At 40.0% G+C, this 14,870-nt stretch overlaps 1 protein-coding gene across 6 annotated transcripts in view; it reads left to right on the top strand.

Annotated features, from left to right (window-relative positions):
* Nucleotides 1–14,398, top strand: part of LOC147024119 (inactive tyrosine-protein kinase transmembrane receptor ROR1-like) — a 155,906-nt gene extending 141,508 nt beyond the window's left edge. For all 6 annotated transcript variants that reach the window (XM_085883698.1, XM_085883697.1, XM_085883699.1 and 3 more), the window contains 2 exons: nucleotides 8,130–8,362; nucleotides 12,325–14,398. In XM_085883698.1, the coding sequence (XP_085739824.1) occupies nucleotides 8,130–8,362; nucleotides 12,325–13,609 (1,518 nt within the window). In that variant the 3' untranslated portion in view covers nucleotides 13,610–14,398. The remainder of the gene's footprint in view (nucleotides 1–8,129; nucleotides 8,363–12,324) is intronic.
* Nucleotides 14,399–14,870: the final 472 nt, after the last annotated feature.

Genomic DNA, 14,870 nt, shown 5'->3' with positions numbered 1-14,870 from the left:
AACTTCATTTTAAAACGTCCGTTTTTTACCAGAATTGCTTTGATTTCTTGTAGAGCTCCACAAAACCCTCTGAAAATACACTGATTTGACAGACGCTATGGATAAGCAATCCCTCTGGGGGACAGGGCACAAGTTCAAGCACTGAATTCATTAAGTGATACAGCTCAATGAAGCTGGTTAATTTTGGCACATTCTTAAATCTTTTGTTCGCTCAATATAATTCTCCAAACAGTAGAAAAAGATAAGTTTAATGCTTTGGAAATTTCACATTTTCTTGTCTATATATGGAGAACGAGGGAACATATCATTGCTTGCTTAAAGTAAATGGGTACATCGGCTTAGTTATGACGTTATTTCTTTAATTATCAGATTTCACTCCAGATTTTAACACTTATTTAGTCCCGATGATAGATATCCGATCCTCAAAACCGAAATAATACTTCGATGGTAAACTTTAATTAGTCTATGAGAGTAGATCGTGGAAAATCGTTTCACATCATGCATTAAATCGCTCCAACCTCCTAATTTGAAAACTATAACACTTACAAAAGTTATGTATACAGCGATTCGTAGCTATGATGAACATGCATTCCATAATATGAGTGATGAAAGTGGAAGAAAAAAAACTTTATCGAAAAAAAAATCGTTGTGGTCTACTGTTCCAAGTCAGGGCATGGTTGAACCTCCCAAAAAACATGGCGGCTTCAGACCCCTGCGAGATTACCCAGGATGAAGACCCCAAAGAGCGAGGCACATTCATCTCCGAAAGTACCTTAAAGACCCCAAAAAGTGAAGTGACCAAGGATGCACCTGATAAAGGATATAATTAAATAAGGTCGTTAATTATCTTCAAAAAGGGTGTTTTAATTAACCCAAACACCCAATTTTCACTCTTGCATTTCCTTGGAGTTCCCTTAGTATGCATGCAAAGTTTCAGGATGCTTGGTTTTATGGTTTTGGAGTTATGGAGGACACGCACACGCACACGCACACGCACACGCACACGCACACACACACACACACACACACACACACATGCACGTTGGCATTTATTAGTATCAAAGATAATATTGTAAATTAAAATTAATCCAAGAGTGAAGTAAAATAAATGGTGAAGTCTATGCGAGTAAAAATCTCAGTTTGTTATGGTGCTCCAGTAACAGGATGACTTCATTGATAGTTTCAGGTCCCAGCCTGAAGGATATGTTTCATTAATCGATCTCTACCGTTTCACCTTGATTCTTAATGTTATGTCACATCTCTTCCTCTCTTGCCCACATTGTGCACTTCCCTCTAAAAATAACAGCCAATAACGTTTCATAATTTTTGATTATTTTCAATAGAAAGTTTTCTGCAGTCATGAAATCTTCTTTTTGAAAATAATGATTTTAATTGTTCTAATTTTCCTTGCTGTCTGTCATTGCATGAGGCCAGAAGAGATGTTTTGAACCAGAAATACACCAATTGATACAACGTGGACAATGTGCTGCTCGATTCACACAGAGAATGTCGAATTTGACCATTAATCAAATTAAAGGCATTCTCTTGAGAAGGAAAACTATGAGTTATGATCTTTGCCACTGAAGGTGGAGGAGGTATTGTTTTCACCCCTCTCTGTCTTTTTGTTACTTGCAAAATCGAAGATTTGTCAAGTATATTGGTTCGTCGATTTTGTCTGTCTGTCTGTGTGTCTGTCTGTGTGTCTGTCTGTCTGTCTGTTTATCGCCTACAGGTCGCAATTTTAAACCGATCTTCATGAAACTTCACCACATGGTAGAGTTTGTCAGAAGGAAGAAGCCTATTGTTTTTGAGGTCAAAAGGTCAACATAGGCCAAAGGTCAACAACCGAGGTGAGATTTCTAAAATCCCATTTTTCATCCGATTGACTTGAAATTTGAAGAGGATTTATATTTCAGGTCACTGAATTCAACCAGCCAATTATTTTTAGGTCAACATTGAACAAAAGGTCAACATAGGCCCAAGGTCAACAACTCAGGAGGTAAATTTCTAAAATCCTCAATTTTCGTCTCATTGACTTGGAATTTGAAGAGGATTTTCATCTCACGTCACTGAATTCAACCACCAATTCTTTTTGAGGTCAAATTTGTTTGATGGATTTTGCAAGTACCGTGCTCTGCACGACGTCTTCTTATTACTTGCAAAATCGAAGATTTTTAAGTGTATTGGTTAGTCGATTTTGTTATTCTGTCTGTCCATCTCTCTCTGTCTGTTTGTTGCCGACAGGTCACAATTTTAAACCGATCTTCACAAAGCTTCATCACTTGGTAGAGTTTGTCATAAAAAGAAGTCTATTGTTAGATCCTCGTGGAGGATCTCTAAGTCTTACTCACGTTGTTGTTCTTCATCTTCTTCTTGTGGACTTTTTAGGTCATCTCTACCGAGATGACCTAATAAAGCCAGACCAAATGTCCGTCCGTCCGTACGTCCGTCAACAATTTTTCTCTCTGATCTTGATGAAACTTAGTATGTGGGTAGAGGTCGATGAGTGTTGCACAACGATATAACTTTTGTCTGGGTTGAAGGTCAGGGACGAGGTCACGAGGTCACGTAAGTTATAAAAATCGGCATTTTCAAAACCTATCTAGTCTGCCATTCTACAAGATATTCGGCAACTGTTTATTGATTATGATCGTAAAAAATATTATCTTGTATCTAACCGGACAGATTTTTGAATTTCCTTCCCGTTTGATCGTCACGTGATCTGGAAGATGGCCAAAAACGCTGATGTGATTTGCAAAGAAGGAAGGAGGAAGAAATGAGATATAAATAATATGGAATAGGCAAAGCCTAGAAGCGAACGCAGAATTCTTCTTACATTCGCTTCTGACTTTACATAAAACGTGTTCACAACTGTATACTTGCCAACTATACCGTGGTACATGTAAGCGCCGCACAGCTGATGATTTTGATGCAATTTCCGGTTACTTCGGCCTGGATTCGGGATCAGCGAACGAATAATGTAAATCACGATTAAAAAATATTTTTTTTGATGATGCGGGAGAGATCTTTATTAAAATTAACTTTCGGGGAAAAATAATTGAATAAATAAATAAATAAACAATCACTTCTGGTCAAGAATAAAAGAAATTAAAAGATCCGAAAAGAGTTTCAAAATCACTCCCGGTAATGTTAAATACTAAATAAACACTTCCTGTCATGAAAAAAATCACCTTTGGAAGTATAAAATTAACTTTGGGGAAAAATAATTGAATAAATAAATAAACACTTCCGGTCATGATCTCCCGGCATGCATCATTCCCCATGAGAAAAACCGGAAACAAAAAAAAACCAGCAACAAAACAAAAACGGAAGCAAAATGGCCATAGACAATGACACGGATTCACAATTGCCAAGGTATTGTGTTGTTTTTGTTGTTTCCTATTCTCTCATGTGCACACGTTAAGTAATATTCACAAGATAGAAATAAAACCCAATCGTGTTTATACACCGCACAGCGTTTAACAACAACCGGAAGCAAAAAGTCATAGCTAACGACACGGATTCGAAATAGCCAGGGCTATTGTGTTGTTGTTGTTGTTATTTCCTATTCTCTCACGTGCACGCGTTAACTATTAAGCTCACTTCGTTCGCTATAAAACACATTTTTAGCCTTTTATATTTTTACATTTTCCGCCAAAGGTGCAAAAGTTTCAAAACCCGAAATGTAAACGTCGGCATTTATGTTCAAAATATAATTTCGTGCGCGTTCCAAAATGCCGAGTCATCTTTAACCAAACTGCGCAGTCGTCCGGTCATGGCGTCTGAGCAGTGGCCAGCGTGGTTCAGATTGACTGTGGTTTCTGGGGCGAAGGTGATTGTTAAGAAGTATGTCGGTGGTATAAATTTGAGTGACTGTATTGGTGATTTAATCACGCAACATCTTGACAACGAGTATTCTGGCCGAACGATTGCATCAATTCAGTGCATCAGCAGGGATAATTCGCAGGCTCCTCTTGATCGTGCCGATATCTAACATAATCACCGGAGGACATAGGGCTGCAGGCTGTGGGGCGAGGCCACGGATCCCGGATGAGGGGATAAGTGATAAATTATGCTACATTTTTCGGGCTTTCTGATTAATATATCAACGAGTACATTCCATAATTAATGAATTAATAATTAATGAATCTGGCATACAAAATGTTTTTTCATACCTGACATGTTACTTTGTGCAATGTCATGAAACTTCTGTGGAATTAATAATTAATGAATTTGCTAGCTCTAACGATTTTTCAAACCTCAATATCTCTATAAATACTTGACCAATTTTCATTCTGAAAGTTGCATTATAATCAGTGAAGAATATTCTACAGGATTATCATAATCTCCGAGAGCTAAGCCTATTTTTTCGTTTTTTTATACAACCGGAAGTGAAATGTCCCCAGAGAGTGGACGGACCGGAAAACCACGTATTGCACTTACTGGTGATTCTGATGTGTTAATCCGGGTACGAAATGAACAATACATATTTATTAATTATGTCATTAGTAGTATTATCCTAGTGTATCTCTGTGAACTCTTTCAATCTAAACGGTTAGTTTGGACTGTTTCGCGGTTACCTGAACTGAACATTGAGAACTTGTGGTATTATAGAGATGACCGTCACCCCCACACGGGGGTAATTTTATTTGTTTCACAGCCTACAGTTTTCATCGAAACTTCCTTAAAGTTGGCATATATATATATATATATATATATATATATATATATATATATATATATATATATATATATATATATATATATATATGTAAAAATACCCTGCGCAGACAGTAACCATCTCCGATTTAGAAAATTCCAACTCGAAAAAAAAGTTATGACGTCAAAATATCTCCGCTAATTGAAATCGCCTTCAAAATTATCTCCGAAACTAGGCAAGCTTTTTGAATTCTGTTTGCGTGAATCGAACAGGGCATTAGCAGAGATGAATTACCGCACATATGATACATCACTATGACGTCATATCAATTTTTATGATGTCATTCCTATTTTTTGACATTTTTTGTTTCACAACCCAGAGTTTTCATCGGATCTTCGTGAAACTTGCCATGTATATGCAGAAAGCCCACGCACAGGCAGGAACCATCTCTGATTTTGGAAATTCTTCCGAGAAAAAAAGTTGACGTCATATCGTCGCTAATGGAAATCGCCTATACCATTATCTCTGAAACTGGGCAAGCTGTTTGAATTTTGTTTGTGGGAATCAAGCCAGGCTTTAGCACAGATAATTTATCGCAATTTGATACATCACAAGGATGACATATTCGTTTTTATGACGTCATCATTAAGAGGACGAGGATCTCAGCTCATTTGAGCTTGTTTTAGGTCAAAAGGTCCAAAGGTCAACAACTTAGCTGGTATTTCTAAAATCCTCAATTTTCATCCGATTGACTTGAAATTTGAAGAGGATTTATACTTCAGGTCATTAAATTCAACCAACCAATTATTTTTGAGGTCAACATGGAGGAAAAAGGTCAACCATATGCCCAAGGTCAACAACTAAGGTTTTATTTCTAAAATCCTCAATTTTCATCCGATTGACTTGAAATTTGAAGACCATTTTGCATATCATGTCGCTGAATTCAACCACCTATTAATTTTGAGGTCACCATAGGCCAAAAGGTCAACATAGGCCAGATTTCTAGGATTCTCAATTTCTAAGAATTAAGAATTAATCCGATGAACTTTAAATTTGAAGAGCATTCACCTACTAGGTCACTGAATTCAACTGCTTATTAATATTGAGGTAAACATCGACCAAAAGGTGAAAATAGGCCAAAAGGCCAATTTGGGCTAAATTTTCTAAAATCCTCAATTTTAATCTGACTCGAAATTTGGGATTTACATATCAGGTCAATGAATTCAACCACCAATTATTTTTAATGTCACCATAGGCCCAAAGGTCAACATAGACCAAAAGGTCAACATAGGCCAAATTTCTAAAATCCTCAATTTTCATCCGATTGACTTGAAATTTGAAGAGGATTTATATTTCTGGTCACTGAATACAACGACCAATTATTTTTGAGGTCAACATAGGCCAAAAAGACAACACAGGCTAAATTTCTAAAATTGTCAATTTTCATCCAATTGACTTGAAATTTGAGGAGTTGCATATTTGCTCATTTAATTCAACCACCAATTATTTTTGAGGTCAAATTTGTTGAATGGATTTTGCAAGTATCGTGCTCTGCACAACATCTATTTCTTGTTTGTTTGTTTATCCATACAGAATTTTTGTGTTTTTTTCTCCACAACCGCTTGTCGGATTGAGACAAAATTTTCACCATTGGTGTGAGAACTCATGTAGAATGTTTTAATGATATTATGACGTCATAGGTCATGTGGTGTGGCAGCCATGTTGGAAAAATGGAAAAACTTTAGACCTCAATCTCTGACACCACATGAAGGGAAAAATTTAGTTGGCACATAGCAAGTACTCATGGGGAATGAGTGATTTTTATGATGTCATAATTGCAAATGTAGAACGCCACATTCGATCAGTATGAACATTTTTGAGGGTCATCTCGGGATAAAATTGTCCACAGAAAAATTTTTGATGACGTCATCGGTCACATGATTTGGCAGCCATATATTTTTTGTCTTTCACAAAAATCCTTCAAAAATCTTCTCTGAAATGGCTGAACCAATCATTGCCAGCTGTTATAAAGTGGCAGTTCTAATTATGTCATTAATTACGTAATACACCACACAAAACAAGGTCTGGTGAGGGTCTGCAATCTCTGCTCTTTTTCTTGTTTTACAATTAGAATGCCATGCCTTGGTAGGACATATTAAGTTGATTAATATACCTTAACATGACGTAATTTAATAAATGGAAATTCCAATGGATTTTTGTATTTATTTAGCCAAATCAACTCAAGAGGTCATGACGATCATTTTGGTGCATCACATTCCATCTCAGAATGCTCCAGCAGAACTCCACAAAAAACATGACACACACACACACACACACACACACCTCATCCATTTGTAGTCGAGTTTTAGTCTTCTGGGTCTTCTGTGTCCTTGGGAACTTTTGGGTCCTTGGGAACTTTTGGGACTTGTGGGTCCTCAGTGACTTGTGGGTCCTCAGGAACTTCTTGAGCTTTTGGGTCCTCAGGAACTTCTTGAGCTTTTGGGTCCTCAGGAACTTTTGGGACTTTTGGGTCCTCAGAAACTGTTGGGGCTTTTGGGTTCTCGGGAGCTTTTGGTCCTCGGGAACTTTTGGATCCTTGCAAACTTTTGAGACTTTTGAGTCCTCAGGAATTTTTGGATCCTTGCAAACTTTTGGGACTTTTGGGTCCGAGGGAACTTTTGGGACTTTTCAGTCTGAGGGAACTTTTGGTACTTTTGGGTCCTCAGGAACTTTTAGGACTTTTGAGACCTCGGGAACTATTGGGACCTCAGGATCTTTTGGGACTTTTGGATCCTTGCAAATTTTTGAGTCTTCTGGAACTTTGAGTCCTCTGGAACCCGAGACTTTTGAGTCCTCTGGAACCTGAGCTTTTGAGTCATCAGGAACTTTTGGGTGCTCGGGAGCTTTTGGGTCCTTGGGAACTTTTTGGACTTTTGGATCCTTGCAAACTTTTGGGACTTTTGGATCCTTGCAAACTTTTGGGACTTTTGGATCCTTGCAAACTTTTGGGACTTTTAGATCCTTGCAAACTTTTGGGACTTTTGGGACCTTGGGAACTTTTGGGACATTTCGGTCCTCGGGGACTTCTGGATCATCTGGGTCTTAAGTGTCTTAAGGATCTTGGGAGTCTTGAAGGGTCTTCAAAGTTTGAAGAGGTCTCAGCAGTCAAAATTTTCAAATGGTACATTCCAATCGTGCATAATTGATGAATAGATGTGCGTAATTGATGAATAGATGTGCGTAATTAATAGACACCAAAAATATCTCTCTTTCACACACACACACACACACACACACACACACACACACACACACACACACACACACACACACACACACACACACACACACACACACACACACACACACACACACACACACACACACACACACACACACACACTCACACACATTTATAGTAGATATAAAATAATTTTCACTTGATGAGCATTGTGGCTTTCTATTACAGAACCTTCTTGGCCGGCCACCTTGCCTCGTATTTGAATTTCCCTGTGGTGGCGGCGGAGACCTCCGGGAGTTCCTCGTCTCAGCTGGAGCAATGAGGGTAGCACGACGAGGTGTTGGGGATACAAGTATTGTTGACCCGTGTTTCTCTTCAATTGAGCATCGTGACATGCTTAGCATTGCCACACAGGTGGCTGCTGGCATGGAGTACTTGGTCACAGGACATTTTGTACACAGGTAAGTTCCATAAGAGCAGCCAAGATTTAAATATCAGGTCTAAATTTCCCTATTCATCACATTATTTAAGTTCATAAGTGGTAAATTTTCAAACATTATCTCAAAGCAATTCCCTCTATGTGCAAAAAATAACTTAGTCTGCCTAGTCTCTGTCCATCTTTCTGTCTGTCTATCAGTTTATAGTCGGCCCAAGCTGATCGGATGATCATAAAATGGTATTGTCCTGGAAGGCCATTTATCTGGGGATCCATCTGCTCGGATGAGCTGTTGGACATTAAATATACCATGGTGTCTTTCAATGAAGAGTAGATGCATTCTCCCTCTCGCCCTCACTCTTTCCTGTTTCAAAAAACCCCTCCCATCCCATTTGTGGTATTTCTGCCAATGTCAATAAGTCCATGTCGATGGCCACACTCCCTCCCTCAGTCAGTCAGTCAGTCAGTCAGTCAGTCAGTCAGTCAGTCAGTCAGTCAGTCAGTCTCTCTCTCTCTCTCTCTCTCTCTCTCTCTCTCTCTCTCTCTCTCTGTCTCTGTCTCTGTCTCTGTCTCTGTCTCTGTCTCTGTCTCTGTCTCTGTCTCTGTCTCTGTCTCTGTCTCTGTCTCTGTCTCTGTCTCTGTCTCTGTCTCTGTCTCTGTCTCTGTCTCTGTCTCTGTCTCTGTCTCTGTCTCTCTCTCTCTCTCTCTCTCTCTCTCTCTCTCTCTCTCTCTCTCTCTCTCTCTCTCTCTCTCTCTCTCTCTCTCTCTCTCTCTCTCTCTCTCTCTCTCTCTCTCTCTCTCTCTCTCTCGCTCTCTCTCTCTCTCTCTGTCTCTGTCTCTGTCTCTGTCTCTGTCTCTGTCTCTGTCTCTGTCTCTGTCTCTGTCTCTGTCTCTGTCTCTGTCTCTGTCTCTGTCTCTGTCTCTCTCTCTGTCTCTCTTTCTGTCTCTCTCTGTCTCTCTTTCTGTCTCTCTTTCTGTCTCTCTCTATCTTTCTGTCTCTCTCTATCTTTCTGTCTCTCTCTATCTTTCTGTCTCTCTCTATCTTTCTGTCTCTCTCTATCTTTCTGTCTCTGAGCCCACTGGAATATCTCGAGCTGCACAGTGTATACCTCTTCACAAAAACATGTTTGTTAAGAAAGGTTTCCACAAAACAGTGATAATTCCCTGTATACCTCATTTTTATTTTAACGAATATGCATCAATTCATAATCATCCATCACACCTCACCATTCCTCATGTGTAGCAACATCAACAGCCACCATGCCAGCTGGCTGGGTGTCAATTTTGCAACAAGCAGCTATGTCATTGCAGATTATGCCTTTTGCGACTCGGCAGGTCTGACCCAACATCTAAATTTCCAAATCTGATTTCTGCAACTGATATATTCTCACACCTGGATATGCTAATGATGAAACCACCACCTCTTATCTTCCTCCATCCAAAACCTCAATCTTTTATTTTCTACCCCTGTTAATCCACCCCAAACCCACCTCCTTGAAATTCCCTGCTTTCCTTCCTGAAAGTCCCTGTAATGTCCATCTTGTATTCCCCATGTTCCCCACCCCATCCCTCTCCCTTCCACAGATCTCCTAATGTCTCTGTTCCCCACTGTTTTGACCTTCCCACACCCTCCCCACTTGTCTCATGCCCTTCTTGCTGTGTGTTGTGTGTTAGCTCTCATACGAGTCTCGACAATTTGAGAGACAGAGACAGAGACATCAACACAATATAATATGGTTGTTTGCACAGGCCAACTGCCAGGGACTGCAATCTGCACTCTCATATAGGGTTTGGGCTTCTGTCACCATAACATCTACATGCATGGTAATACAGACTTCCACAAAAAGCCACTTTCCCACGCACCAGTTTATCTCATTATCACTGTGGCTTTTACTCTCTGTATCCTCTCAGCCATGGTTCATTTAATCATGTGGTGAGATGGTTGAAGTCAAGCAGCTTGCTCCCTCAAAATGGAAGGATAACCTGACTGATGGCCATTGTAAGTCACTTCAAAAGGCTTTCAACAAGTGCGTCTGTCCATCCTTCGGCAAGTCAGAAAACTTAATCTTCCTCATCTCGAGGCCAAACTCTCCAACCGGTCAACTTCCTAAATGTGCTGGTCTTGTCTTTTCAAGTCGATCACTGGTGTATACTCCCACTCCAACACCATGTTCGCCGCAAATCACCTCACCTCTGGCTCAGCTTAAAAAAGACCGTATTTCTCAACTCAGTTACTTCCTTGCATCGTAAAGGCAAAGCTATTGCTCGGACACTGCTCGGGAAAAAGCAGACTTCTTGAACTCTGTCCACTTAAAATTCAATGTACCAAACCTGTTCCTCTGTGCACCCATGCTTTCTCCCATTATTGAATATTCCAGATACAGCATGACGACCGATCCACCATAGTGAAGAAGTTTCTAACCCAGCGTGATGCCGATGCCACAACCAATCCTGACAGCATAAGTGCTCTAATCCTCAGAAACAGTGCTTCAGTTCTGTCATATAGCCTCCCTCCTCTCTCTTTAACAGGTAATTATTGCATTGGTAACTTCCCCAATTTTGGAAACTTGCAAATGTCACTCCTATCCCAAATAAAAGTTCCAAAATGCCCACAACTACAGAACCATCAGAATTCTCTCCATAATAAGCAAAGTAATGGAGTCTATATTTCTGTCTGAACTCTTATATCATCAAAATGTAGGATCTGGCCAGCATCATCTTAATTACCCTACACACTCATCCCCCCCCCCCCCACCCACTCCAAGTCCTGCTTCTGCTTCTGTCAAGCTCTTGATATTCTATAAATTGTTTTCTCACTCTCCGGTTTTTCTAATTTATCATGTAGCGTCCTTGTGCTACTTCTGATATTGCTTTACACACTGCTCTATTTGCCTCACCTTTTAAAACCTTATACCGTTCTCCTGCTTTGAGCTTCTCTTATAATTTTCTATTGTTTTTTATGCCATCTCCATTTTAGTTACATCTTGCATTTCCTCATTCCACCACCATGTCTCCTTTTCCTTGGGTTTTCCTCCCTTTGCTCTTCCCAATGTTTTTTTCAGTAGCCTTAACAATGGTTTCTTTTTATTCCTTCAACTTATCCATTTTCATCTCATTCTGCTTTCTCTGGAATTGCTCTTTGAGGAGGGCCAGCTTTTCTTCTGTCAAATTCCACAGTTTAACCTTCTCCATTCTCACCTTTTCATTCTTCACCTCACGTCCATTACCAGCAGCCTATGTTGGTTCACCACCGCTTCACACAGTATAACCTTACAATTCATAACCTGCTTCCTGTCTGATCTGAATTAATATTGATATGTCTGAATTCGTATTCCAAAATATAATCAATTAGCTCCGATTACCTCCACTTTTATAAGTCAATAGTTGTTCAATCAACAATGGGCATCCTCCTTCCCAAACCTTGTATTCACAAGGAATAGCTCAGGCTCGAGGTAATCTCAAGAAACCTCTCCCCATATTAATTCCTCAGTCCATATTCATTTCCTCCACGTTCCAATTTGTATCCACCTACTAATTGTCCTGCATGGCCATTTAAGTCTGCACCAATTGTCATCTTCTCTACTGACTAGGTCTTCTAACTGCTCACGAAATGCATCTTTCTCCTGGTCTGACCACCCTGTTTGTGGCTTGTGTGCTGAAATTTCATACATTTCGGGGGACCTAGAGTATCATCTCATTGTTGTTATATTCTTGAATTGGCCTTTTTCAGAGATGTGTATTGCCTTTTGTTCTTGTTCCCAGTGTTAAACAATACCACATCAATCTTAGGTTGAGCAATAATTAACAATGGGCATCAACTTTGAAATACAAGTTATAGCACTGTACTCATACATTACATTTATTGGCACCATAATAGCTGGTACACTAAGGAATAAAATTAAGTACAGATGTTTGAAAGCATGGAAATGATTGCAATGGTATTTCATTGAGCTCACAAATAGATATCACATGTCTTCTCAAACTTAGAGATCTTGCTGCCCGCAATGTCCTGGTTGGGGAGCGTCTCCACGTGAAAATCTCGGACCTTGGCCTAGCGCGTGCGGCTTATGCCTCGGATTATGTGCGGGTGCGTCCAAATGCCTTGCTTCCAGTGAGGTGGTCTCCCCCAGAGGTGGTTTTCCAGGGCCAGTTCTCTCCAGAATCAGATACGTGGTCTTATGGTGTGCTTCTCTGGGAGATCTTCTCATGGGGGCAGAGACCATATGGTGACCACTCAGATCCTGAAGTGGTGGCAGCAATAGGTTCTCGCCGCCTACTGCCTTGCCCTGATGACTGCCCTTCAACTGTTTATTCCATTATGCGTGATTGCTGGCAGGAGGTTCCTGGTAAGAGACCACACTTCTCTGATCTTCATGCCCGCACTCGTGGACTCTGGGAAGCCTCAGTGAACCCTGGAGGTGGCCGTTCAGACTGGGGCAGCAGTAGTTCTGGCTCAGGACCTGGAGCTAATGGTACAGTTGCTGGGGGGAGCAAAGCTTTGCTCTCTGGATCACTAGGTCCAGTCAAGGTAGTAACTGGAACAAGTGGGACTCCCCCTGGCTGGGAAGCAAGCTCTGGTGGCAGTCGTTCTATGGCAGGCTCAGCAAACACTACACAAACTACGTCTATCAGTGCTGGTTCACTTGGAAGTTATGCAAATGCACTTTCCGTGAGCCATTACCCTGGCACTCAGCATCACTACCCACCACATTTTTACCATTTTGTACCTTCATCCCCCACTGGTTATCCTATGGCTACTCAGCAACCCACATTTTATACAATGTCAAGTGCTTCTCCCAATGTACATTATACCTTTTCAGGCCTCACCCCCACAGTATCTTCTCCGACAACAACAGTCGGTCAGGTAACCACCAAGCCAAGCCGATCCCATAGCAGTGCTAGTGGTTCAGCAAGTACAGGCCGAGGTAGTGCAGGCCCTATCACTGTGGCTTCAACAGTAATACCAGCAGCTGAACTCCCACGAGCCACCACACCTTCTAGCTCAAACCAAGGTTCCAGCACACCACTACTGCAAGCTGAAGAGGAGAAAGAAGGTTTGGAGCCATTCACAAGCACATCTTGTCTCTCATCACCACCACCACCACCACATACCCTATGTGGGGCTCCCATTTTGCTGAACCAAGGACTATTGACAGTTGCACAGAGACCCAGTGGGTGCAAGTATGCCGAGGCTGAAGAGTGTGAAGAGAAAGGGATGTCAGAAGAAGGCGTTGGAGCAACTCCAGAACTATCTATTCGGGCAGAGCTTTAGAGAAGCACCAGAAAAGGTCTCATTCCTTGTTTATCTTTCCTCAGAAATCTCATCACTGATGTAGTCATTTAACTGCACTAAGCACAAGACCAGTCTTTGGGAATTGTTCAAAGCATTTGGAGAGTTTGCTTTTTAACCAATTGAACACAATAATCAGCCCTTTCCCCCAGGAGTAAAAATGCCCTCTACATTTTTCAGCTGAGGTGGCATTAACAAAAAAAATCATCATTACCATGAACTGTTATAAAACTGTATAATTTCTTTCCAATGTTGAATCTGATATTTTTACAAGAAAGTTGGAAATATTAGCTTTTTAACAGGAATAATGACTGTGAAATCATTTTACTGTAAAATGTAGCATATCAACCCAGTTTTTTGGCATAACATTTGTAATTGTGTAAGATTGTTGCAGTTAACTTTTAGTATGTACAATAACCATTTCCAAAATATATCCAGGCCATTTTATATTTTCAGAATTATCCGTTTAAAGATACACACCACTGGAAATGAATACGTACGGAGAATACAAAAAATAATTAATATGGCTGTACAAAGTAATAATATGGTAAAGATTTTTTAAACATTTAAATGCCAACTTTCTTATCTTTGTCACATGAAAGACCGCTTCAGACTAATTTTTGTTACTTGAAATGAGACAAGGTGAGTTTAGAAACAAGGTTTGGAATAAACAATTCAATGCATGGATTTTGAATTTATAGTTTATTTGTAAAGGAAACCTGGAAATAAAGCTTTCACAAGGTGTTTATAAATAAATAAAATTGCATCAATCATGATAAATATGTATTCTTGATTTTTAAATTCATTGTTTCACATTAAAGTGAAAGAAGCAATATTTTTTGATACTTTCTTGATTTCTAAACTAATTTACAACATAAAACAATACAAAAATATACAGCCTGGTCTAAAATATGCTGTGGCTACGCGTCTTTCCTTCAAGGTACACCCGCCACTCGATTTACGCTGAAAAAGGGTGAAATCCTACACAGTACAGGACAAAGCGTAATCAACACAACGGACTGAAGCAAAACAATCGAAGATTGAGCAGCATGAAAAGTGTGGGAAATCAGTACAGCATGAAAAGTGCATACAAACAAACTGGAGCAATATGAGAAGCACGTTAACATAAATTACATACTGTGCATTGGTACATTACCACCTCCCACCTTGTTAGACTGTACGTTCAGTTAAATTTCCTTTTTACAGAATTTTGAATTGCTAGTTTATTTATAAAATTGTGGAG

This window comes from Eptatretus burgeri, chromosome 6, assembly GCF_056783735.1.
Source record: "Eptatretus burgeri isolate ZD-2024b chromosome 6, Ebu_testis_v1, whole genome shotgun sequence".
Classification (NCBI taxonomy): Eukaryota; Metazoa; Chordata; class Myxini; order Myxiniformes; family Myxinidae; genus Eptatretus; species Eptatretus burgeri.
This window is presented reverse-complemented; position numbering and strand designations above follow the sequence as displayed.